General features: G+C 41.6%; 2 protein-coding genes across 3 annotated transcripts in view; both read left to right on the top strand.

The window, feature by feature from the left end:
• The first annotated feature begins 6,636 nt into the window (after positions 1-6,636).
• On the top strand, positions 6,637-9,296 carry sostdc1a (sclerostin domain containing 1a). Its single transcript, XM_085290402.1, has 2 exons — positions 6,637-6,906; positions 8,245-9,296. Exons 1-2 carry the CDS (start codon positions 6,702-6,704, stop codon positions 8,688-8,690), a joined length of 651 nt encoding a protein of 216 aa, XP_085146528.1. The 5' UTR covers positions 6,637-6,701; the 3' UTR covers positions 8,691-9,296.
• An 842-nt stretch (positions 9,297-10,138) lies between these two features.
• Positions 10,139-24,725, top strand: part of crppa (CDP-L-ribitol pyrophosphorylase A) — a 61,960-nt gene continuing 47,373 nt past the window's right edge. For both annotated transcript variants that reach the window (XM_085292539.1, XM_085292537.1), the window contains exons 1-3: positions 10,139-10,518; positions 12,468-12,741; positions 18,944-19,093. In XM_085292539.1, the coding sequence (XP_085148665.1) occupies positions 10,283-10,518; positions 12,468-12,741; positions 18,944-19,093 (660 nt within the window). In that variant the 5' untranslated portion in view covers positions 10,139-10,282. The remainder of the gene's footprint in view (positions 10,519-12,467; positions 12,742-18,943; positions 19,094-24,725) is intronic.

Genomic DNA, 24,725 nt, shown 5'->3' on the forward strand with positions numbered 1-24,725 from the left:
AAATTTGACTGTTTGTTTTTATTAACGTGCTTGCATGAACTATGTGTGCAACAAGGATGGCTTTTTGACCCCAGATACTATGTTTAGTGTCTGTTAGTCATAAGTAGAAACTGTCTCTTATGCTCTCAGACAGTTAACTGTTATTTAATGTGACTGGGCATGAAACAGAGCACTAAAACCCATTTGTGAAACTGACAACGGGAAAATTTGCTAAGTTACTTGTTCTACATTTCTTTCTTTGTCATGGCTCACTCGTCTTCACATTGTTGGAAATAGTTTTACTTGCATAAATGTAAAATCAGGCTACACTGTTACATCTTCAACATTACATAAATATTTTAAATAGAAAATATGTCTATGTAAAGTTTTAATAATCATTTTCATTTACAAATATTTACATTATTATTTTATTTATGTCCTTCATAGACTTCCATACATAAAACTGAAATTATGGCTCTTGAGGAACTTGTGTTTGGTCACATCTATTCTCAATCTAATCTTAATTGACTTAATCGCTTTTGATTAATCAAAGTACTGATATACTGTAAATAGCCTCAGCTTGCGGTCAATTTGATGGGTGTTCAATCACATTTCATAATCTTCTTTATCAGCTGGAACAGGCTGATTGTAAAGTGGTTGCATAAAAATGAAAACTGTCAGTGGGAAGCATGATGATGACAAGAGTGATACCACTCCCCCTCTTTTGTTTGTATTATACATACAGAAGCTGACTAGCTTTGTTTACCACAAATGCTTGAAATGCAAAAACAGCTTGTTATAAATGGTAACTTAAGACAGCTAGCAGCATTTCTAAAACTCACAAATAACAACACATTTATTTGCCTTACATTGGCGTTTTCTACCTTTCCTTTTCACTATAACATTTCAAAAGTGTAAAAAGCAAACTGGCTAAACTCTGTATTGGATTCCACTATGACACCATGAAATCTTGTTGTTCTAAGCACCTCGGAGGACCTGCCAGTGTTCCTCCATAAATTTCGTTTGTCACATTCTCTTTTATCTTTTTGTGTAATCCGGGATTATGATGTTGAAATTTAGGGCTGGATCAGGTGACCCTGAATCCTCCGTTAGTTACACTGCATTAGGCCTAGGCTGCTGGGAGTTCCCATGATGGACTGAGTGCTCACTCAACTCTTTTCATTTCAACATCATTTCATTTAATCATTAGTTATTATTCATCTCTTGCCGTCTTCCAAAGTGTGTGTTTTATGCTGTCTTCCCAGCCGGTCATGGCAGATGACTGCCCCTCCCTGAGCCTGGGTCTTCCGGTTGTTTCTTCCTTTTGAAAGGGAATTTTTTTCTTCCCAGTGTCGCCAAGTGCTTGCTAATAATAACAGTGTAAATACCAGACAGGTAAACTCGGGAGAGAACAGCAGTGACTGAGACACCAGCCACGTTTTGTTCAGCTTCTGCTGAGAACTTTTCCAAACTGTGTTGCCACATTGACCCTTCCTTCTTGGCTTTGTTCCAGGTGTTGTGCATACCTTTTGTACCCCTCCGGTTGCCCTCGCCTCACCTCTCATTACTGCATACGGGCACTTCCTGGTCATGCACACACTCCTGCTTGTCAATATGCTGTTAACCCGGCCACCTTTCATTTCCCATGAGGGTTGGGGGAAGCGTGTTCCTGCTGCTGAGTTAGAGCGTGTGCAGAGAGGGAGTCGCTCTCACCTTTTTTTTTTCTTTTATATGGTGAGGACACAAAAGGTAGAGCCTATCATGTTTACCCTTCGGCTTTCACCCACTCCCATAAGAAGCTCAGAGGGGCGTCAAAGTGTAAATAGTCCTCTGAGAAGAGTTGGCCACGTTGTCCTTTATTTTCTCTCGGAAGTAGAGTGAATGAGCCCCCGGTGTTCCTGTTTGAGGAAAAACAAAAGAGAGAGGAAACAATAACAGAAGCTCAGTGTCAAGCTTAATGACAGAAACCAATCATCTGCGGAAGGGATAGAAAGGAATTACATTTATGCAGGTGTGGTACTACACTGCAAAAACACCACTTATGAATGAAGCTTCCAATTTAATGTCCATCTCCAAAGTCATATTAATCTGTCTTGAGAATTGTATGTAGTCAGTAGCATTGATCATGTTAGAAAATCCTGAAAGGTGTTGAGCAGGCCAGTCAACGTCTTTCTCACAAACTGGGAAAACCATTTCATTATGAACGTTTCTTTCTCTCCTGCACAATTAAATTTTTCTTTTCACTCAAACTTTTTTCTTACTTTCCTCCCTTATTTTGTCTTGTTTCTTTCCTTCATTGTTTTCTCCTTTTATCTTTCCCATTTCTATTTTTCCTTACTTTACTTAATTTGTTTTTCTCAAGTCTCTTGATATTCGTTTCATCCTGCTAATGTTGTTTCTATTTGTTTTTCCTTCTTAATTTCCTTTTTCCTTTCCATTTTATCGTTCTTCTTTCTCTTTCCCTTTTGTTTCTGCCTTTCTGCCTTCTTACATTCTTTAATTTGCCCATCCTAACCCACTTCTTTCCTAAATTTTTGACAATTCTTATTAATTTTTAAACAAATTTGGAAAATTTTGATTTTTAACATCGTAGTCCATCTGAGTATTTCTTCCATCTCACTCAGCAGAAGAATGACATCCTCAGGCTGTCTCTCCTGAAAAGGGAGACCAGCCCTAAAAAGTGTTTGTGTTATAATAAAAGCAAACAGGTAAGAGATCTTGCATATCAACTTTCATTCACATGAGCAACAATTAGTGCCTGTGCATGACACCGCTTTTCATATCTGTAAGACAAGCCTGGATTGAGTGTTCCCCACAAAAGTAATTATATCTCTTGTTGTTTTGTACAGCGAACATACAAAGACTCCAGTTAGTCTGGGCACTTGAATCATTAGACGTGTAACTGACAGGAACTGAGGGGTCGGCAGAGGGAGGATACAGCAAATTACCCACACACAGTATCAGCTTTCATCACTGAATTCAAGGCAAGTCCCAACGTGGAGTATGTCTAATGTGACAAACTGAGCAGGAGGTACAGCTTAACCCGGTGTCTTTAACCGTCAGCCTTGCAGACGTTTGCAGTTAATTTTCTAGTATCACTACTGAAGACGAGCACTTTCATCTGCACTTATAATTATCAGGTTTAGTCATGAGTGATGCATTTTTTTTTTTAAACTTTCTGCGATTGGTCTGGAACACAGAAAGTCAGAGAGGTTAGATTTTTCTTTTATTTTGAAGAACATGCTGTAAAATTGTTCATAGTTCAGTCATATTTACCTTTATTTAGAGTCAAAGAGCATATTATTATAATTAATCCATTATTTTCATTTCCAGCTCAACTCTATTTTTATTCTTGGACTTCATTAGACGAGCATGAGTCACCATTCTTATGTAGCTTATACTGAATGTTGGTTCAGTCCTTAAGTTCATGCACAGTTTGAAGCCAGCTGTTTTAGCTCATGTTTTTTTAAGCCCACCGTTCCTTTAAGCCTGCTTTGGCTACTCCTCACAAAAAAGAAGGTTTGAACAGCAGGTGGGTGAGGCTGTGTGCCTGAGGTTATCATATAAGGGACATCCACTCTTTGACATGATAAATAGCCAAGAGCAATTTTTTTTTAGGGTAAAACTGAGAGTTTAGAGCAGTTTGAATCTCGAGATTCTGGCTCACAGGGACTCTGCACATACACAGACCTCATTATTATGAGGTCCACTTTATAGACTCTACCTATTCTGGACAGAGTATATATTTTTCAGCCGCATGCAGTTTGGATTTGTCTCATGTTTTAAATTTCACTGTAATTTAGGAAATCAAATTCACACGCACATGGATAGATGGATGGATGCCACATTGTGAATTATACTGACTTTGCTTTGCTGACTCCTGCTTCTCTCGTGCCACCATTAAGTTCACAATTGAGGTTGTATGAGTGCCATGAAATAGCATGGAGATGGTGTGATGGTTTGCACTGTTGCCTCACAGCAAGAAGGTTCTGGGTTCAAATCCAGACTGAGCCTTTATGTGTGGAGCCTGGCCAGCCTGTGTTACCTCCAGTTATTTGAACTTCCTCCTTGTATAAAGACATGTAGGTTGAGTAAATCAGTGACCCTAAATTTGCTCTAGGTGTGAATGGTTATCTGTCTCTATGTGAAGGTGGTATACCGTGCAACTTGCCCTATGACAGCTGGGATAGGCTCCAGCTTTCCTGCAACCCTCATTTAATATGCAGAGGCGAACAGATTTAGCACAGACATTTATGATCTTCCCAGGATGAGCCTAAAATTTGATGACCCTAAAACTTTCGCTGTAGTACCATGTGATCAGGTATAATTATTAATTTGTCAAATCAGTAATGATGTTTATAAGCTAATATTTACATTGCCATTGTGTTCACTTGTAATCATCACATTTAGGAGTAATTAGCAACTTTGAGGAAATCACAGGCCATCTTCCCATGAACCTCTACCAAAGAGTCTTTTCATGACTAGATGAGCTGCGCCCTGCTGGCGCAGTTGGAATCAACTGGAATCCACCATTTATGTGTTTGTGTTGAAAACACAGACGTTCCTGAGCCTCCCATAGCTACTATCAAAACTGTTGCTTTTTCTCTTCTTCCATCCTTATACAGACCACTTCGTGTAAGGTACTTTTTTGTACTTGGTAAGAATCAGCAGGTTTGGCCTGAAGTGAAGTCCCGATGGCTTTAGCAGATATCACTTACATTGGGAAGAGGCTCTGCACTGAAGAAATCCACCACTTTCCAAAGAGCTTGGGAAAGCCAATATCAGCTGCCATGACCGCAGTAATGGCACCATATTGGGAGCTGAAAGTTGACCTGGAGAAGCAATTACAGTCAAAGTTGGTAAAACAACTTCAAGGTCAGACATGGCGCTCATTTGTTTCATGAGGAGGATTGTTGTTAATGAGCCAGCCATCCACAGGGGCCAGCAGGCAGGGGCTGTTAAGCTGGGCAGTGTGGTGGCAGAGGTTTTGGTTGGTTCTGGGGAGCCATGAAGCTTCCCAAACACTGTGTGATGATAAAAGATGTGGAACAACCAATGACCCCAGGAAGCACCATATAAGCTGTACAGGTGCATTAAGAGTTTCATGAATTATTTCTACATCTTTTTCAGCTGACATAAAAAAAAGCCTCAGAATTTAAGGTATAAGACTTTCACCCAACAAGGACCATTGCTGCCGATTGCTTTCCAGGATGCATTTCCGCCAACATAAGCAATTACTAACGGTACACTATTTATATGTGTTTTAGAACTTATGTAATGATGCTCACACTTAAGCGCATTTAACCAATTTGGGTTTTCACTGCTCTGTTATGTTGTATATCCAGTGCAGGTCTGGAATATTTTAATATTTGTGTTGCTGAGAAATTATTATCTAGTAAATAATATTTAATTAGAGCAAACAGAAATCAGTCATGGTATTCAGAGTTGAAGTAATCTGGAATAAAATGCAACCACTGATTTAGAAACTATAACTGTACGAATAAGCAGCAAATAATTGACTTTGATTGGTCAAAAATGTTTATTTAAATCAATACTTTGTCCTCCTCTTTGGACTTAAAGTGGCCCATACACCTTTAAAGTGGCCCATACACCTTTTTAAGCACCTTATGCCCCTTCATGCCACTTAAAGGATACACTGAAACAAACCAGCTTTGCTTTTTTATAATATCAACAGCAGGAGTCACTAAAAGCTAATCTGTTTATTATGGGAACCCAGTAGCAGTCAGTCTTATTGTATGACACCTCAGTGAAACTATTACTTCAAAACACTGGCACACAATAGAGCCCTTTTTTTTTTTCTTAAGCAGAGGAACAAATCTGATTTAAGAACGTTTTGGAAGTCAGAATCATTCCTGATCTCTAATAAAAAAGGACTGACTACTCAGCTGCCTTTTCTCGAGAATGGAAAAGTTTTATATGATTTATCTGTTTTGACTTATTCTCTGTATTTAAGATGTATAGCTAAACTATTGCATTCAGCTAACTCAAATTCAGACAAAAAGCTGCAATGGACTTCCAATCTAATCAGCATTTCTTGGCTTTTCTGCCCTCCTGTAGCAGATTAAATTAAAGGTTAAGCTCTCTGATATTTGATTTTGGTACGCCGTCTCCAAAGAATACATGCAAACTTGTAATCTTGTTTCCATTCACTTGATTCTGGTATGACAAATGAGATTATAAAGAATTATTCTGAATCATGATGAAATTTCTTTAATGAAATCCCAAAGATAGTTTTACCCACACTGTGCCTGTAATTGCTGTTCTTATTTGGCTGAGTCAGAAATTAGTTTTTATGCCGATAAAGGTCAGAGCTGTGGAAACTTGGGAGCATTATATTTCTGTTTACTGCTGTTTGTTAATTTAGCCCAAACTGAATCTGAATGTTTAAGTGAATCAGCAAAACCTGTTGATGTGCCAACTGCTCACATAATCCCATCATGCTCATCACCCTTTCTGCATACTGTTTAGCTCTCCAAAATGAAAAATAAAAAACTGGGCGGGGTTGTCTTACTGGGGTATACTTTTGGCGACCAATCAAATCTTCTCGATGAAACGCACCTGAGAAGCTGCCAAAGCGAGAGGCGGGCGGGCTATATAAAACCCACTGCCCTCACATGTGTCCCTCAGCATCGGTTCGCTTATAAGAGGCGACTGCTTCTCGTTTCCAACGTTACACACTCTCTCTGTCCCCAAACGCAGCCATGCATCTCAGCGCGCACGAGTCTTGCCATTCCCTCTTCTTGTTTTGCATCCTGCTGAGGAGTTGCCAAGCCTTCAAGAACGACGCAACGGAGCTCCTGTTCTCTCACGTGAGCGCCCCGGTGCCGGAGGTCCAAAGCAACGTCTCCATGAACCGTCCACGAACCGGCGGGAGAGGAGCGGGCAGCGCGGCGCACGACAGAAGCGGTGAGTGGAGTGAAGGGACGCATCTTGTTTCAGAGGACCAGAGGATGCTCCTCTGCTTTGGCATTTTTGGAGTTTGCAATGAAGTTTATTCTGCTTTAAACTTACTTTAGAGAAAAAGGTTCTGCTTTGTTGCAGAATGTGTGTTTTTTTTTTAAATTGCTTATTGTAAATTTCTGATGTTTGGAGGTGTTTCGCATGATATGCGAATATATCCTACCATGTGTGCCTTTAGCACATTGTAGACTGTTTTTGCATCTTTAGAAGCTTGAACGTTTTTAATTTATCTAGTTATTCTTCTCTATGAAAAGGTGTTTGCAACTACAACTAAAACCAGTTTATGAAGATCAGGTTATAATACTTTTTAAACCACAAAGATCAAATGTCTTTTAATCAGGCACTTAATCCCATCATCACCATACTGTTCCCATTTACACATTCCTACATTCTTAAAAGGGATTATTTTACACTAAATCATCACCAGTTTGCAGACATGACTGGAAGCTTATCGGAGTGTCTAGACTGGAAAGACATGGAGCAAATTTAGGGGTGTTATAAAAGGGAAAGATGGGCAGTGAATGCAGTGAATTTGAGCACACCAACCCCCCCCCCCCCCCCCCCCCCCCCCACCCCCCCTCCCCAGTGATATATTGCTCAGTGTAACACACACCTGATTGGCTGGGGTCCAGACAGGGATGCAAGGCTCTATCAGGCCGAGCAGCGGACTGGATGAAAGTGTTCTCCCATACCATTGTGGCGGATTACTAAACAGGGGGAGGGGGTGAAGTGGCAAAAGGAGGGAGAGATCAGGCTGGAGCCTTCCTTCATTCATCAAACACTGTCACTGAGAAGGGAGGGCATTGTATATGAAGTTGTTTCAATGGACTCAAGCTTGGGTTACAGTGACAGAGGGGAGAGCAGTGGGACACTGTTTGTAGCCTACGGGAGAATAATGTTGCTGTACAGAAGTAGACCCGCTTCCCAGATTTAAAGAAGAGAGTTTTTCTGTTTCACAGTGCTGTAATTACTGAAGTAGAAATGTCAGGGTGCTCCTCTTGTATCGTGTGACTTGCCAGAGGCTGCAAAAGGACTTATGACTAGTACAATGGGGGTAATCTTCAATCAGACCAAAAACTAGAGATGCAAAAACTCTAAGTATAGCACTTGATTGGAGCTTTGCAACTGTGAGAATCTTCTGCTTTTATTTTTCCCTTTCAAAAAGAGTACACAAAGAAATCTGTGAAGTAACTAATAGTCAAATAATTTGTTGCAGCCCAGTTTCTGTCTAGCTGCCTACATATATTTCTTCATATTCTCACACGTCTTTGTTTCTGCCTACAGAGCAAAGTCAAATTGGATGCAGAGAACTGAGGTCCACTAAGTACATCTCTGATGGTCACTGCACCAGCATCAACCCCATCAAGGAGTTGGTGTGTGCAGGCGAGTGTCTCCCAGCTCAGATGCTGGAAAACTGGATTGGCGGAACCCATGGCAGAAGGTTCTGGAATCGACGGAGCAGCAACCAGGACTGGCGGTGCGTCAATGACAAGACCCGTACCCAGCGCATCCAGCTGCAGTGCCAGGATGGCAGCACAAGAACTTACAAGATTACAGTGGTCACCTCCTGCAAGTGCAAGAGGTACTCGAGACAACACAATGAATCCGGAAACAAGTTTGAGGAGTCGGCCCTGTCGCCACCGAGGCTTCTCCACAAACACAAATCTAAGAGCAAGAGAAGGTCGGGGAAGAACAGGCTGAGTGAAAACTGGCACGAGACTGAACCCTGAGAGACACTGAACATGCAGAGTGACTCTAAACCTCAAGAAGTTTTGTCTCAGTGATGTTAAGACACGACATCCAGAAACAGCAGTTGTGGATTATATGTGTGTGACTGGGACTTGATTTATGTGAACTGGTTCCTCACCATGATGAAGAACTCCAAGCAGGACTCTGAGAACTTTTCTTGACATTTTAATCCACATGCTTAAAGCTAATATGACCAGGACTTGTCTGCAGAATGTTCTCCAGCCATGAACCATGCATAGACTGTCCTCTAGCCCTGTGCATGTGTTCATATAGTCATTTGATATGCAGATGGAGATCTTTAACTAACGAAGCGCCAACACCAATAAACACTACCCAACATCTTAAAATAATATTGTGTAAATAGATGTACATATATAAAATTCATGCTTTATAAAGTATGTCCATTTGTATAAAATTTTACCATGTAAGATTTATGATGTAATATATTTTATTTGGCAGCGAACCTGATAAGTGTGGCTTAAGTGCAGTCAGCATGTGGGTGAATCCTCTGGAAAAAGCTTTGTCATCAATCAATCGTGTAAAAATAACATTGTATGAAATAAATATCCTTTTTTTTTTTAATCATATGTGTTGTTTCTAGTAGGAATTTTTGGTTTGATGTGTTTCATCTTCAAGAGGGCTCTCATTAAAACTTAAAGCCTCGGACATAAAATGCACCAATAAATTTATATTTTTCAGGTAAGAAAGCTGGATGGATTCAGCACTGGCATATAGCATGATTTCTGCCATAAACACATTTCCACCTATCTGCAGTGTAAATGGTCTTGAAACATCTCAGGAATTAGGACCTCCCAGTCCTGACCAGTGGTCCTGCGGACAGGAGCAAATATTTCCCATAATTCTTTTTTGGAATTACTACGTTACTAAAATGGGAAATTAAACACCGTAACGTTTAAATTATACTAATACAAACAATAAATGAAAGAACAGTAGATGAAACTGATTATGATGCTTCTGGACTCAATTAAATAGTTTGAGTATTAACATTAGGGAATTACCGGGCTAATTGTGTTAATCAAAAATAAAAATCCCCTGGACTTTTTTGGAAACCAGAAAGACATACGTACAAATGAATGCATAGAATAAAAAGTACATTATAGGTGCACAAATGTAAGTATTTCTAAAAGTTCTCTCTTTTACATCCTGCGTTTTCCTCTTTAAGGACCACATATTAAAGGGAAAACACTGTTTTCTTACTTTTCTTCAAGTCACATAAACTTCACAAAGCGAAGTTCACAAACTGTTACCTTTAATCCTCTGTTGTGAAGTGTAGTTAACTTTTTAAAATCAAAATAAATACTCTACGAGCTGTTGTAAGTTCATAAATTTTACATTTGCAACTTTCAAACGCTTTTATATTTATTTTGAAGCGTTCACCGGAAGTGTTCGCCATCGATAATCTGCCCGCTTCACAGCGGTGGTTCCCCCTTTTCCATCCACGTTTTCGGTATCTTACCCACCCCGCCCATCAGAAGGGAATGGATAGCTTTGGAAAGTAACCTACAGTGAAACCCCTCACACCCCTATCTGTAAACATATTGAGGTCAGTAATATGAACACGCGGGGTGATAACTGTGAACCGCACAGGCCCGCTCATCCCCGGATTTTCACAATGTGCGAGGCCGGGAAGAGCGACCACCACTCGGCAGAACGCTGCGTGGACTTCCCTGTATCGGTGGTTCTTCCTGCCGGAGGCACCGGAGAGAGAACGGGACTACAGACACCAAAACAGTTCTGCACGTTTCTTGGCAGACCGCTCATAAGCTACACTATTCAGGCTTTCGAGAGGTAGGAAACGTCTACGATAGGAGAGGCGACAAGATTCAATCCCCGTTAGTTATTAGGGAGACACGGAAACAGAAGGAAAAATGCCTCAGCTACTACCACCATGGCCGGATTAGTGGCTCGGGTGGCCCATGGGCAATATTTAATCGTTGGGCCCCCGCAGTGCACAGTACAGTCAATATCTGATTGCTCATTAATAATCATATTAAAAATATATATAAATACTGAAATTGGGGGGAATCCTGGTTTCTAATTCAAAAGAAAACAGCTTTGGCAATTTGAGTATTTGCTTTGGCTTCAGCAAATATGGTGGGCATATTCTCCTATTTTGTGACATATGCACAAAAATTGTGGATCATTTCTATTTTCAGTACATTTCCTGGCTTCCATTAGTTATGAAAATAATTTAAAATAGAAAAATATCTCATTCCCACTCATGCATTTTCAGCCCTAATACAGCAGTCACCCCTATCCATTTGAAAAGGAGCTGTACTGAAAAAATCTAAATCTGGTCACTTGTTTTACGCAGTCCTCTATTTGATGTGCAGATGTGGCATACATAAATGTTATGCTTTGCAGGCGACTGAACCCTAAGATCAGGTGTACTGTAGAACTTCTATTTTTACAATAGAAGTTTTTATGTCGTCATCCGATATATATCGTTATATTGAACAGCCCTATGTACTGATGCAGTATGAGGAAAATAATTACTTGGAAATAAGTTGCATAATATTTTTTTTTGTTCCAGAAGATTTTTCTTTGCATGCATATTGGGATTAGCTAAATTTTGCACAACTGGCAGAGGGGGTCAATTGATAACTTTTTCTCTGTCATGCTCCTTCAGCTTTTCTAGCATGTTAATTCTACCTTTCTTTTTCAACCTATAACAGTCCATTAAGTGTTTGTACCCTTTCACATGCTTTGTCCAATTTGGTGCCTCATTCTGATACACCAGAGACATTTTTGTGACTTATTAACCTTTGTAGGAGTAAAATCTGCTCACTCAATTTTTTTATTTTACTCAATTTATGATTGTCAAAGCATTAGGGTATTTTTGTTCAGCAAACAAACATATTTTCTACAGATTTTTGGCTCAATAACTAAAGTGATGAAAAGATGGAGCTACTCTGTGTTGTGATCATTGTTTGACCTCCATTACAACAATACCAAGACAGCTGGTTTTTGAAATCTGATGTGTCTCCTAGCTTGTTGTCAGTTTATGTGCCTGTCAGAAAATTAACAAGCAGAAAAGACACAGCCTGTGTGCCCCTCCTCGAGGTTACAGGGAGGCTGCCAGGGGTCAGGGGCTGCCAGTTTGCTGGTAAAAAGTGGCTTATTTGAACCCAGAACTTTTATTTTGTTCATGTTTTTCATGCATTTTACAATCAGCTACAGCTGCAGGTAGTACCTTATTAGCTTGGTTTAACATTAAGATCCAAAGCTTTTAATTTTCTATAAAAGATGAGATGATACATTATAGTTATAAAACAAAGGTGCTGGCTGGCAGATTTTTGAACTAGTGGACATCCACTAGTCCCCCCACTTCACTTCTCCATGCTAAGCTAACGGTCTCTTGGGGCTACTTTCCTATTTAAGTCAAGTATGTGAATTTAATGTAAACTGTTTGCAAGAGAAACAACTATACTATTTTTTACCCAAATGCATATGTTTTACTAAATAATAAGAGTACTTTAAGCTAAAATAAAATTAAAACAAGCATTTTTAGCGTGTTAATTGTCATATAAATATTATACATATTTATATTATACATGTTTAAGTGGTCAGAAAATGTCATCCAGTGTTTTGGGAACTTTTCAAATCTTTCCTGACTTTTTCCACATTACACAGCCTAAAAAATACTAAATATTTGAGTACTTGCAGTCCCAATTCTCCATCTGAGGGCTCAGTTTACAAATCAGGCATTTCTGAGCTGATGTTTCTTTTTCTTGCAGTATGCCATGGATCCAAAGCATTGTGGTCGCTGTTGCCAAAGAAAACATGGACCTGATGATGGACATCATCCAGCGGTTTAAGCACAGAAAGGTTCGTGCGGTGCCAGGAGGCTCGACGCGTCACAGGTCGATATGTAATGGTGTCCTGGCTCTGGGTGAGGAGGAGAGGCCAGCAGTGGGCAGACCGAAGGTTGTCATCATACATGATGCTGTTCGGCCTTTTGTGGAGGAGGATTTTCTGTGCAAGATAGCAATGGCTGCCAAGGAACAAGGGGTTAGTGTGACTAAAATGATTAATATTTAAAAGATTAATCACGTATTGGAACCTGACCTGAAATCCACCCAACATGTTGTTACATTTGCTGCTTATTTTGTGTGTTGTTTGGAACAGAGTTTTCATCCTTAGATTGTCTTATTTCCAGCACCTCAAATCTGACCTTTCCTGGAGTAATCTGTTACATGGTCATGTAATCATCCTCTGTGTGTATGTTCCTCTTTTGCTTCTGCCTTGTAATGATTGTTCTTAAAATATCTTCAAACGTTAATATGTACACAAGCTGGCTCATAGCCAGTAAAAAAGAGGGAAGACAACATTGGTTGTGATGCCAGTAATACTTTAATTTACAAAAGTAAAAAATAATAAACATGACATCTGAGGAATCAGAGGTATAAGTCGTGGCATGGAGGCATAGATAAGTGAAGTGTAAGTGAGGTGGTCTGGGCATCAAAGCAAACAACAAATGGAAACCTGGAGGTGTCATTCCGAGGAGGTAGAGAGAGATGACGCTCAGGCTTACTTGAGGTATAATGCAAACCCTGCACAGATCAGTCAGTGGAATGACTCTGTCCACCACCGAGCCTCTGCAGGAGAAAACCTGGCAAAGTATACAGGAAAGGTACTCGGCCTAACTCGACTCGCTTATCTATAGGGAAAAGAATACAGAGCTAGGGAGCACACAGCTCGGCAGGAAGACTGTAACAATATATACATGAGAGGTAACGAGGGAAGGAGAAACAGATGGGGAACTAAACACAGCTGAAAGCAATCTAGACAACGAGCAGGGGGAAGGTTAAACACAATACAGTAGATGTACACAAGATACAAACAAACCACTATCAAAATAAAACAGGAAATAAAACAACTAAACATGGAAACAGCAAGGCAGTGGAACACTAAAAGGCAAAAGAAAACAGAGACAAGACTGGAGGAACAGAATGGAAACAGCAACTGTTAAGAATAGTAAAGTATACTAACCCAAACATAGAACCACAAACCTAAACTGCACGTCCTGAATAATCAGCTAAACACAAACAAGAGCCACTGGGAAAGTATAATACATAAAACCAACATATAAACAATGTTATATTTAAAAATAAACATCAGTCAAACATAAATCACATCAAAAAAACAATGACAAAAACAGGATATCTGAAGGTGCTACCGTCAACTAGGAAGGAGTCATTACTTAAAGCTAGGTTCTAAAACAAAACTTCCTCATTTTTCTATGGTGTTTCCATCTTCTCTACCCGTCCTGCCACCACCACTTTTGAGTCTTACACTGCCATTACATTAATAGCAGTGTAAGGTTGGACAGCTCTTTTAAACTCGAGAAACAAATCTCCTCTGTGGTAAAAAGCAGTTTCTACCAGCTGCGTCAGATATCTAAAGCAAAGCCATAACTTCCTTTGAAGGACCTTGAAAAGCTCATTCATGCTCTTATCACTTCCAAATTAGACTACTAATTCTCTCTACTCGGGCCTCCCATCTTCCTCTATTCACCAGCTCCAGTTAGTTCAAAACGCAGCTGTGCGTCTCTTAGCTGGTACTAGAAATTCTGCCCACATCACACCAGTTTTAGCCAACCTACATTGGCCCCCCGTTGATTATCGTATCAATTTCAAAATTCTTTTGCTTACCTTTAAAATTTTAAACAATTTGGCTCCCAGCTATCTATGCGAACTCCTTCATTTGTATATCCCTAACAAGGCACTTAGATCTTCCAATCAAAAGCTCCTGACGCAACCGAGGTCTCGTCTGAAGTCCAGAGGTGATCGGGCCTTTGCAGTCATAGCTCCCAGACTCTGAAATAACCTCCCTCCTTATATTCGTTCTTCCGAGTCTTTTAAATTGCGTCTTAAAACGTATTATTTTAGTCGGGCTTTTGATTCAAACTAGTATGTTATTTCGTGGCTAGTTTTTGTTTCAAACAATTGTCATATTGTTTCCTGCCCTCCTTTTAACTGTTTCTTTTGTATTCTGTCTTATGCTATTGCTCTGACCGACTGTGAAGCACTTTGGTCAACTTTGTTGTATTATTATGTGCTATGGAAATACATTTTGATTTGATTTGAATAATAGTGGCATCATTAGGACAGATGTCATTAGATGTGAAGGTTAAGTACCACATGACTGTAAACGCATACAAAACAGCAGAGTGTATCTAACAGCGATGGCAGGTTGAAGGCAGGATTGGACACCACTGGTGTGTCTGCTATGTGCTCAGCAGACACTGGGTTTGCGGTGAAACCCAGTGTCTGCTGAGCATACACAGTTATTTTCATTACAAACGTGTTCTCTGTTGTCGTAAACAACACACCTAGGGCCTGTTCTTCGTACCTCGCTAAGTAAGTTAGCTGGATTAGATTGTTGACGATTTCGCGTGATCCTGGATCGTTCGGTTCCCCGAAGCTCATCCGGGACTTGCTGTCATAGCAACAGAGCCGTAAGCGTAAACCTGCTCGGGAGCAGGTTCACTTTATGTAAACAGGATTAGATCGCGGCCACGCAGGTATGTCCGCTTCATTTATACGAAAGCAACAGCGATATTCCACCACTGTTTCACCATAAATAAATAACATCAATGTAACTAAAGATAATGCAGCACCTGATCCTTTTATTGATGTCACACAGATACATACAGGTCATTTCCTAAAAAAGGGAAATGTACTATTAACATTCTATTACATGTATGTGATTATTACAGATGTAATTCATATTTCAGAGTAGTAATTGTAAATTACTTCGTGTAATCAAGATGAGAGACCACGGCTATAAAAGCGAAGGTGGATTTGGGAAGCCTGTCGCAGCCATGTCCTGTCCGTTTACGCGAGCCACCCATTGCGGAAGGTGCAAGATTGATAAGGAGAGTCCTCAGAATCCAGCGTATATTGCGGGATAGACAGGATCCTTTAGCTCAGCGCGACAGTGTGCTCATTGAGAGATATCGATTTCCCCGTGAGGGTATTATTTACTTAACCAACTTGTTGACGAGGGGGTGCAGGACCACCACCTGTCTTTTTTTGCTCTGCCCTTTTCTTGGTTGCTGTTATAAACTAACAGATTATTTCAGGGTCTCTTTCCAAGAGACGAAAAGCAATATAAGTGATAAATATTACCATTCTATAGAATAGTCTTATATTTCACTTTTACTTGTTCCCATGTTCTAGTGGGTCCTGTTGTGGCTCTAATGTGAAAGAGGATATAATATAACAATATAATATAATGTAATATAATATTGGATAATATAGTGTAATATAATAAATCTACCCTACCGCCTACTGGTGTTGGCCAGAGGGGCCGATGGCGCGATATGGCAGCCTCGCTTCTGTCAGTCTGCCCCAGGGCAGCTGTGGCTACACCTGTAGCTGCCTCCACCAGTGTGTGAATGTGAGAGTGACTGAATAGTGGCATTGTAAAGCGCTTTGGGTGCCTTGAAAAGCGCTATATAAATCCAATATATTATTATTATTATTATTAAATTACTTACGAGTTTAATTTGTCAGCAACTTTCTGCCAGCCCTCTCTCCTTGCTTTTGCAGCCTTTGCAGTGTTCCCTTGCGTTCTGATTTAACTCTGAAACTCCTGAAATCCCTCACTCAGGAGTTCTTGCTCTGCTGCCGAAAAATACCGAGCCGAGCGCACTCCTTCGACATTTTCGCCGACCAATCAGAGGGTTGCCGATCACTGTTTCTGCTATCGATGCGTATCCCCTTTTACGGCACCCAGTGATCGCACATTACTTCATCCAGCTGTACTAATCGTCAACAGCAGGTGTGTTCGGGGAACCGGATTAGCGCGCTCACGGTTAGCGCGATGGTTTGGTCTTGGATGTTTCATTTGATCTTGGATGTAGTAAGCGACGTACGAAGCACAGGGCCCTAGAAGAAGAACGACTATTAGTGGCTCTAGCTGAATTTCCCATTAATTGAATTCCCCAATGAATGAGGTGAATTTCCCATTGATTTTCTTCACTGAAACATAAAAATTTATAAATCTATGAATTTTAAGTCTTAAACCAAAACAACAACAAAAAACAACTGCAAGGTGACTTATGACTTAAAAAAGACATATTTATGTTTAACAGTAAAGGAACGACACATCCCATAACTCATTACAAATCCCAGCGTCCACAACAAACAACTTCCAACCTTCTCAAATGTAATCCTGTCCATTACTGCAATGTTAATATGGTTAATATTAATGTTGTATAATAAAAATTATTTATATATATATATATATATATATATATATATAGTAAAAGGCAGAATAAAGTCAGAATAAATTAAATAATCTTTATAGTAAGGTAAAACACACAGATTTCTTTCGGCAAGTTTCACTTTGCTGGTGCATAGTTGTGTATTTAAATCTCAGAAATTGTCATATCATGAAAAATCTGGTACGTATTCAGGAAACCTCTGTTTTCATCACAGGAGAGAGAAAGATCTTAATCCTCCTGCAAAAAGAGGAAAAACCACGAAAGCCACTCGTTCCTCACGCTTGGAAAGCGTACCTAAATGAAATTGCAACTTTAGTGCATACTTCATTTTTTCTTGTGCTTTAGCAGAAAACCAGAGAAGGCCAATTAAAGCACATGGTGTAAACACATCAGACATCCTGCTGTTTTATTTTTCTGTGAGGAGTACAAGAAAGTTAGCCACACACTAAAATACAAGAAGTTCAAGTTCTCCCGTCAAAGAAAAACCAAAGTGTTTTTGATTGCACCTTTCACTCACCCCTTTAAAACCAGATGAATCCATCTTCTCATAAACTGTTTATGAGACCGACAGCTCCATTGCTCTTGGCGGTGGTGTTTATGTCACTGGTAACATGCAGAAAACATTTAGGCCGAAGCCACGGCCTCGTTGATGAAGAAACTCACAGATTAGCTCCATTATGAGTCATGATTGAAGAACCCAAACTGAGAGAGGTCACACAGGTTATGAAAAAAGCAAGCGCTCCTTTACACAGGTCAAACATTTGTGGTGTTTCTGAGAGTCCATGCGTGCTATGTGACGTGCATTCACAGCGGGCGATCTGGTCTTCATTATCCTGCCTGTGTCCACGCTCATGATAGAAAGCCAGTCTCTACTAAAACGTAACAGATTAATTTTGATTCTAACAGCGTGTGTAACATGCAGAAACACATGTTTGCTTTCCTTTCATTTGTTTCTTCCACACAGGCTTGCTGAATGCCTACTCCTGGAGTCTGTCTTCAATCTGCCACAGAGAGATGAAAATATTATCGCAGAAGTTGTTATTATTTTAAATATCCAAGGGAGGAAGTGCAGAGTGTGTAGTGCGTACTCTGGCTGTTCTGGTTACGATGGATTTATTGTTACTGTGAAGCTGCCAGCTCATGTGATCAAGGAAATGTTCTGTCCTCGAAATTTTCACTCTTGGCTGAAAAATAATCAGAATTATTTGATGAAAAAATATCTGAAGTGAAGGCCAGTTTACTACTTGTATAGTAATATTTCATGATTCATGTACATGTTTAGTAATATTGTTTTAAAGGTCACACTTTGATCATAAAGGGCAAAAGTTATACTAAAGCGTTGACATTAACTCACTATAGACTTTTGCTTTGATGGAAGGTAACTGCATGTGCTAGAAAAACTCTGGAAATAACTCTGGAAGCAAATGTGATCCTTGTCTTATTGAGGATTTTCCTGTCTAGATATTTTAATTTTTCTGTGTATTTTTGCATGAATATGTTGATAGATATGTATCAGTGTGCTCCCAGTATGCTTTCTCGTAAAAGGCTTTTTGTTTTTTCTCTAGTCTCCCTTCAAAAACTATTAACTCATTCACTGCCAGCCATTGGCAGTGAATGAGTTAAACCCATTGACTCATTCACTGCCATTGACGGCTATAGACGTCAATGGCAGTGAATGAGTTAAAAATTGTTAGAAGCATCTGTGATAGTTTTTACAGCGAGCTTTATGGCAGTCAGGTATATATGTATGCAGAAATGTTCCATACATATGCATGCTAACTGTGAAATTACATTCCAGAGCTCAAGATAACACTGCTTTTATAGCATGAAATTATTTCATGTTCTTTTGAAGATAGTTTGGGACTGACTTCATTGTTTACAGAGCTTTTCTTGTTCTCTTTTTTCTCTTATACATTCTGTCCTTGTGAACTATTGAGCACAAATACGTTAACCTAAATGCTTTGTCTTTTGTCCAAACAGGCAGCGGGAGCTATCCGACCTCTTGTTTCCACAGTAATCGCCACCACATCCGAGGGCTACCTAGACCACTCTTTGGAGAGAGCCAAGTACAGAGCCAGCGAGATGCCTCAAGGATTTACATATGATGTCATCTCTCAGGCCTATCAGAGGGTAGGACCTATACTCTGATGTATCTTTAACAAACAAATGGGCTGTTTGAGGCATCTTGTTTTGGGTCTTTCTGGTTTGATGCAGTTATATGCACGATAAAAAGAAACCTGACATTCTGTATTTAGCTAAGATTTCAGTTTACAAAAAGGAAAATACGAAATACTTGGCTGTCAAGTCTTGCTGTAAACACAGGTCTGTGTGCGACCATTTCTGTAACACCCACTTCACACATTGATTGGTCAAGTGTGGGAGGTGGAAAAACAAGCTGGATTTGAGCTTTTCTTTTTCTTGTAGTTTTGTTTTGTAATTCCTTTCAGGACAGAGCGTCTGTAACTGTGTGCCTTTTTCACCATATTTGGCTCTTTTCTGTGAAGGCTGGCTCCTCACCCCACTTTCAAAGGTGACTGAGGGTACACATCAGTTTAAATATTGATGTTTAACCACAGTTTATCTCTTCCAGTTTTGGTCTTTGTTTTTCCACCTTGTACTTCATACACAACGTTCACATTTTGGACAGAGAAGAAATATGGTTTGAAAGACGAGTGAAAGAAGCCATCTATGTCCACTGTGAACGGCCATCTTTGAACAGAGGCGGTGGTTTACGGCACCAACTGTCTGCCATCTATAATCCAGTTTTGAGATCCCTGCTCAGACCCCTTAATGTCCACTCACATCCTGGGCCTGTTGACCTCAGGAAATCACATGATAGGGTGGGGCTAGACTTCACAATGGGTTCACTTGAAACCCTGGTTGATTGTGATCTTCAGACCTTGGCTTGTGTGTGGTAGAGGATCAATAGGGGGTCCATGACCCTCTCGGGGGACACTCCCATAGGGCTTAAAATCTGGGACTCTTTACCAATTGCTCTTAGAGCTGAAGAAGCTTCTTGGATGAGAGATGAAACGTCTTCAAGAAATCTGAAGAAGTCTAGACACTTTTCTTTCCAAGGTCCTTAGACTGTTTTGCTAAAGATTAATTTTAGCTGTTAGTACAATGGTATTTTCAACCAGAGAAAATATTACTTGATGCCACAGAATTGTCGCAACTTTATAAATAACAATAGAAATTTCCTTAGCCCAACCTCATTGATTTTCCAGTGGATTCCCCTATCTTTTAAGAAACTTCCTTTTGATTTACTGCTGCATGTAAATAGAAAGTAGTGGTCCTTCTATGCTCGCAGTCGGAGCTTGTTGCCTGAGATGAAAAAAGTAAAAGTACATTTTTGTATAAATTTTGTATAAACATATCACAGGATAGATGGTTAAGTCCTGCAGGCATGTGTGACTTATTTGTGGTGTCAAATAATTACTAAAAACCATCTGGGAAATCTTCTAAAATGACATATTGAGATTTATGCACTAAAGCTTACATGAGTTGGATGACAAAGGGCTTTATGATTCCCATACATCATAACGGACCCTTATAGTCCTTCATGGTTCAGCTGATATGCCAGAACCTGCAGGGTTTCACTTTGAAGAGCTTGTGGCATGGGTGCTATCACTTTCTCTTGGCCTCATCTGCATCTAGGAAAGAAATCACACACGATTATATTCTGCCACAGTGCAGAAGATTAGTTTGTGGAACAAAAGTGAACAAAGGCTAAGTTGGAAAAATGGTAACATAGGACTGAAATTACACGGAACGTCTAGGTGGATTCAGATTAATGTTCTCGCATGTATAGGGTGTTTTACTATGTGTACCTGAAAAATGGAAAGAATTATACGCTGACGTAAACTGTAAATGCGTTAATTGTTCTCTGAAAGCAGAAGTTTATTGCTAAAACGTAGTGGGCCAACGAAATGTGAAACTTAAGTCGATGAAGTTGACCTTATTTATTTTTCAGACGCTTCCAGTTTGCTATTTCAACCTTTACTTCATTAGATGGTTCTTCCGATAGCCACTTTTTTCAAGGGCACGGCAAACTTTGAGCTAAGACGTTAAGTATGCCTTAAATTGGAGCGCCGTGTGTCTGCAGTTATTTTTACTCCTGGCACACATGGATCTTCAGATTGCTCTGAGAGGCCTGTTGGCTTTGGCCTTCTCAGAAAATGAGCTCACTTTTCTGCAGTATTTTCAAGGCACACTGGAGAAGGAGGTCAAGTAAGATTGCGTCCCCCTCGCCTCCTTTTCAAACTTTTCAAAAGAAGGGAAAGTGTAAGGTATCTGTCAGGTTAAGACTCTAGGACATGCACATGAAAAATCTCTAGAGCTGCTCATTTGTAGCGTGACATCTATTGAAAGCAGAAGAACTCAGGGCTGAAAAGACAAAAGGGAGGACACTTTATCCAGTCCCCAGCAAGAGCCTTTGTACCAGGAGAAAATGCTAAAGGTTAAATTACCACAAAACCAAGAGCATATTTCTGCTGTAATTTCTCTCTGCAGTTCCATGGTCCCAGATATAAAAGACTCCCCTCTCTTTTATAGCTTGATAAAATATTACCCTGCTATAATCTCAGGTAGCCTGAATTTGTCTTTGTAGTAGAGAAAACCTCATCGCCTCAATCCAAACTTGCATGTGATCTTCAGAAACGGAGCCAGCAAAGCACAAATAAAATATTCATTGGTAAAATTAACTCTAATGAGTTTAGGGAGGGAAATGACACAGAGTAACAAGGACATAAAAACACTAGAACATTAGTCTAATTGCTCTAATCAGCATAGTTTCCAGCAACAGACAGCAAAAAATCTCATATAAACCCATTGCACTTTACCTGCTTTGACCCAAACAGCAAGCAGACACAGTTAGTGAAGAATTTAGCAGCTAAATATGGAAGTATTTTCCTTGGAGTTGATATTGTTATTCAGTGCTGTTTAATGTTGGTTCGTATCTGCTGGATGTGTTCTTAAGCAACTCTTTGCTATAACCCAAGGTCTTTTTTGCCTAATTAAAGCTAAACTTTTTATTTTTTAAACTGAAATAATAAAAACTAAGTAAAACAGTACTGTGTTCTTAAGATAGCTAATTAAAATTAAATGTATGTATAGACAATGACTTGAGTTTTAGTCTCGGTCAATTTAGTCAAAACAAGAAAACCATCCTGAGGAGGCTTTAGTGATTATCTTTATTGCAACTGTGACCTTTACATTACTGTGAGTCGGTCATTTTTAATGTAATCCATGTTTTCAGACACTTAAATTGTGCCGCTGAAAACTACACTACATGGACAAAATTACAGCACCTATTAATCTCTGAATTCAGGTCTTTTCAGTCCCATTGCTGCAGGTGTATACATTCAGTGACCTAGCCATGCAGTCTGGAGGAATAGTAACTGTCAAGGCTCGGCTGTGTGGCAGGCAGGAGGAGGACCCAAAATGCAAAACTCACACACACGGGGATGAACTCAAAAAGCAGCTTTATTGCTGACCAAAGATAATAGGAGATACAAAACTAAACTGGGAAAAACTAACATAAAGCTCACCAGGAAACACGGGGGAATCACACACAGCATGAGGGACGACGTCACGCTGAACAGAGGGAGACGCAGACAGAAATACACAGAGGGTTAACGAGGAAAGTGGGAACACACGGGGAACACAGGTGACACTGATAATCATAACGAGACAGGGCGGGGTGAACTGAACATGACATGTACGGGCGTGAGAGTCACAAAGTAAACAGGAAGTGCACAGAGGTTCAGACAGGAGGAGAGAGAGAGCACGGGGAAAACACAGACATAACGGGCTGGGAAAACATGAAACAACCACAAAGGGAGACGAGGGCTCATAAATACATAGAGGGCACACAGGGGGAAGAGAGAGCACGGGGAGAACTTAGACATAATGGGCAGGGGAAACATGGAATAAAACATAAGGAGAGACGAGGGCTCACAGATACACAGAGGGGCACACAGGGGGTAAAAGCCATGAAGGGAAAACACTTAGGGAACAACACAACAGGGCAACTCAGAAAACATGGCCTAAGCAAGGAACAAAATACAAACATACAAGAAAACTAAGAACACTGGGCCAACATGGCCCAGGACCATGACAGTACCCCCCCCTCAAGGGCTGGCTCCAGACAGCCCAAACACAGAAAAACAAAACCAAACAGAAAACAACCCAGGGCGGGCGGCGGGGGCCCAGGACGGAGGGCTCGGAACAGAAAACAAAAGAAGAGCACAGCAAAAACCGGAGCCCAAGAAAACAACCCAAACACAGAGCAGTTCAGGGGGCCGACCATGCGGAAGGCAACGGCGGAGACGTGGAAACAGTTCAGGAGGCCGGCCGTGCGCAGGGCAACGGCGGCGACGTGGAAACAGTTCAGGAGGCCGGCCGTGCGCAAGGCAGCGGCGGCGGCGAAGGAGACAACGGAGCAGTTCAGGAGGCCGGCCGTGCGCAAGGCAACGGCGGCGGCGAAGGAGACAACGGAGCAGTTCAGGAGGCCGACCGCGCGGAAGGCGGAGGCGGCGGCGAAGGAGCAGTTCAGGGGGCCGACCGCGCGGAAGGCAGTGGCGGCCCTCCAGTCCCAGGCGTGCTGGCCATGGCCTGGTGGGCACAGGACCAGACGAGGCAGGACCAGACGAGGCAGGACCAGACGAGGACGAAGACTCGGAGGCAGGACCAGACGAGGACGAAGACTCGGAGGCAGGACCAGACGAGGACGAAGACTCGGAGGCAGGACCAGGCGGAGCTGCAGAGGCTGAGGCCGGACCAGGCGGAGCTGCAGAGGCTGAGGCTAGACCAGGCGGAGCTGCAGAGGCTGAGGCTAGACCAGGCGGAGCTGCAGAGGCTGAGGCTGGGCCAGGCGGAGCTGCAGAGGCTGAGGCTGGACCAGGCGTAGCAGAAGCACAGGCAGAGGCTGGCCCAGGCGTAGCAGAAGCACAGGCAGAGGCTGGCCCAGGCGATGACGAAGACTCGGATGCAGCTGGACCAGGCGACGACGAGGCGGTCGCAGATGGCGGCTGGACAGGCTCCTCGGGCCCTCCAGCTGATGCGGTGTGAGGCTGAACGGGCCCCTCGGACCCTCCAGCGGAGACAGGAGGCTGAACGGGCCCCTCGGACCCTCCAGCGGAGACAGGAGGCTGAACGGGCCCCTCGGACCCTCCAGCGGAGACAAGGAGGTGCTGGCCGGGCTCACTGGAACCCCCAGCGGACGAGGTAGATGGCGGCGTGGGAGCCGCGGAGTCCTGGATGAGCTCATCCGAGCTTCCAGCAGGAGCTGATGTAGAGCCAGAGAGGTTTGGGACCCCTGGCTGAATGTTAAGCCGAACAGAAGACCGTATTGCTATCGGGGACTGGGCCAATGGTTCAGGTGCGAGGTGAGCTACTGGAGATGCGGATGAGAGTGGGAGCTGAGCTACTGATGGTGGTGAAGTAGATAACTGCACGGGAGACTGAACTGAGGGCGTCTGCACTGGCACAGGGGACTGAACTGATGTCTGTTGTAACGGAGGTGGTGAGAGTGGAGTAGGCAGTGGAGTTGATGACTTCACAGGAGAATGAACCAGAGGTGAGTGCACAGGAGACTGAGCTAGAGGTGGTAGTGATAGTTGAGGGGAAAGTGGAGCTGGTGATTGAGTGGATGACTGTGCTAAGGGATGCTGCACTGGGGACACTGGAGGCTGCACTGGGGACACTGGAGACTGCACTGGGGACACTGGAGACTGCACTGGGGAAAGCAGAGCTGCAGGAG

The sequence above is a fragment of the Mchenga conophoros genome, linkage group LG11 (assembly GCF_057382185.1).
Source record: "Mchenga conophoros isolate Kocher_MC1m ecotype Shallow Benthic linkage group LG11, M_conophoros_male_GT1.1, whole genome shotgun sequence".
NCBI classification, from domain to species: domain Eukaryota; kingdom Metazoa; phylum Chordata; class Actinopteri; order Cichliformes; family Cichlidae; genus Mchenga; species Mchenga conophoros.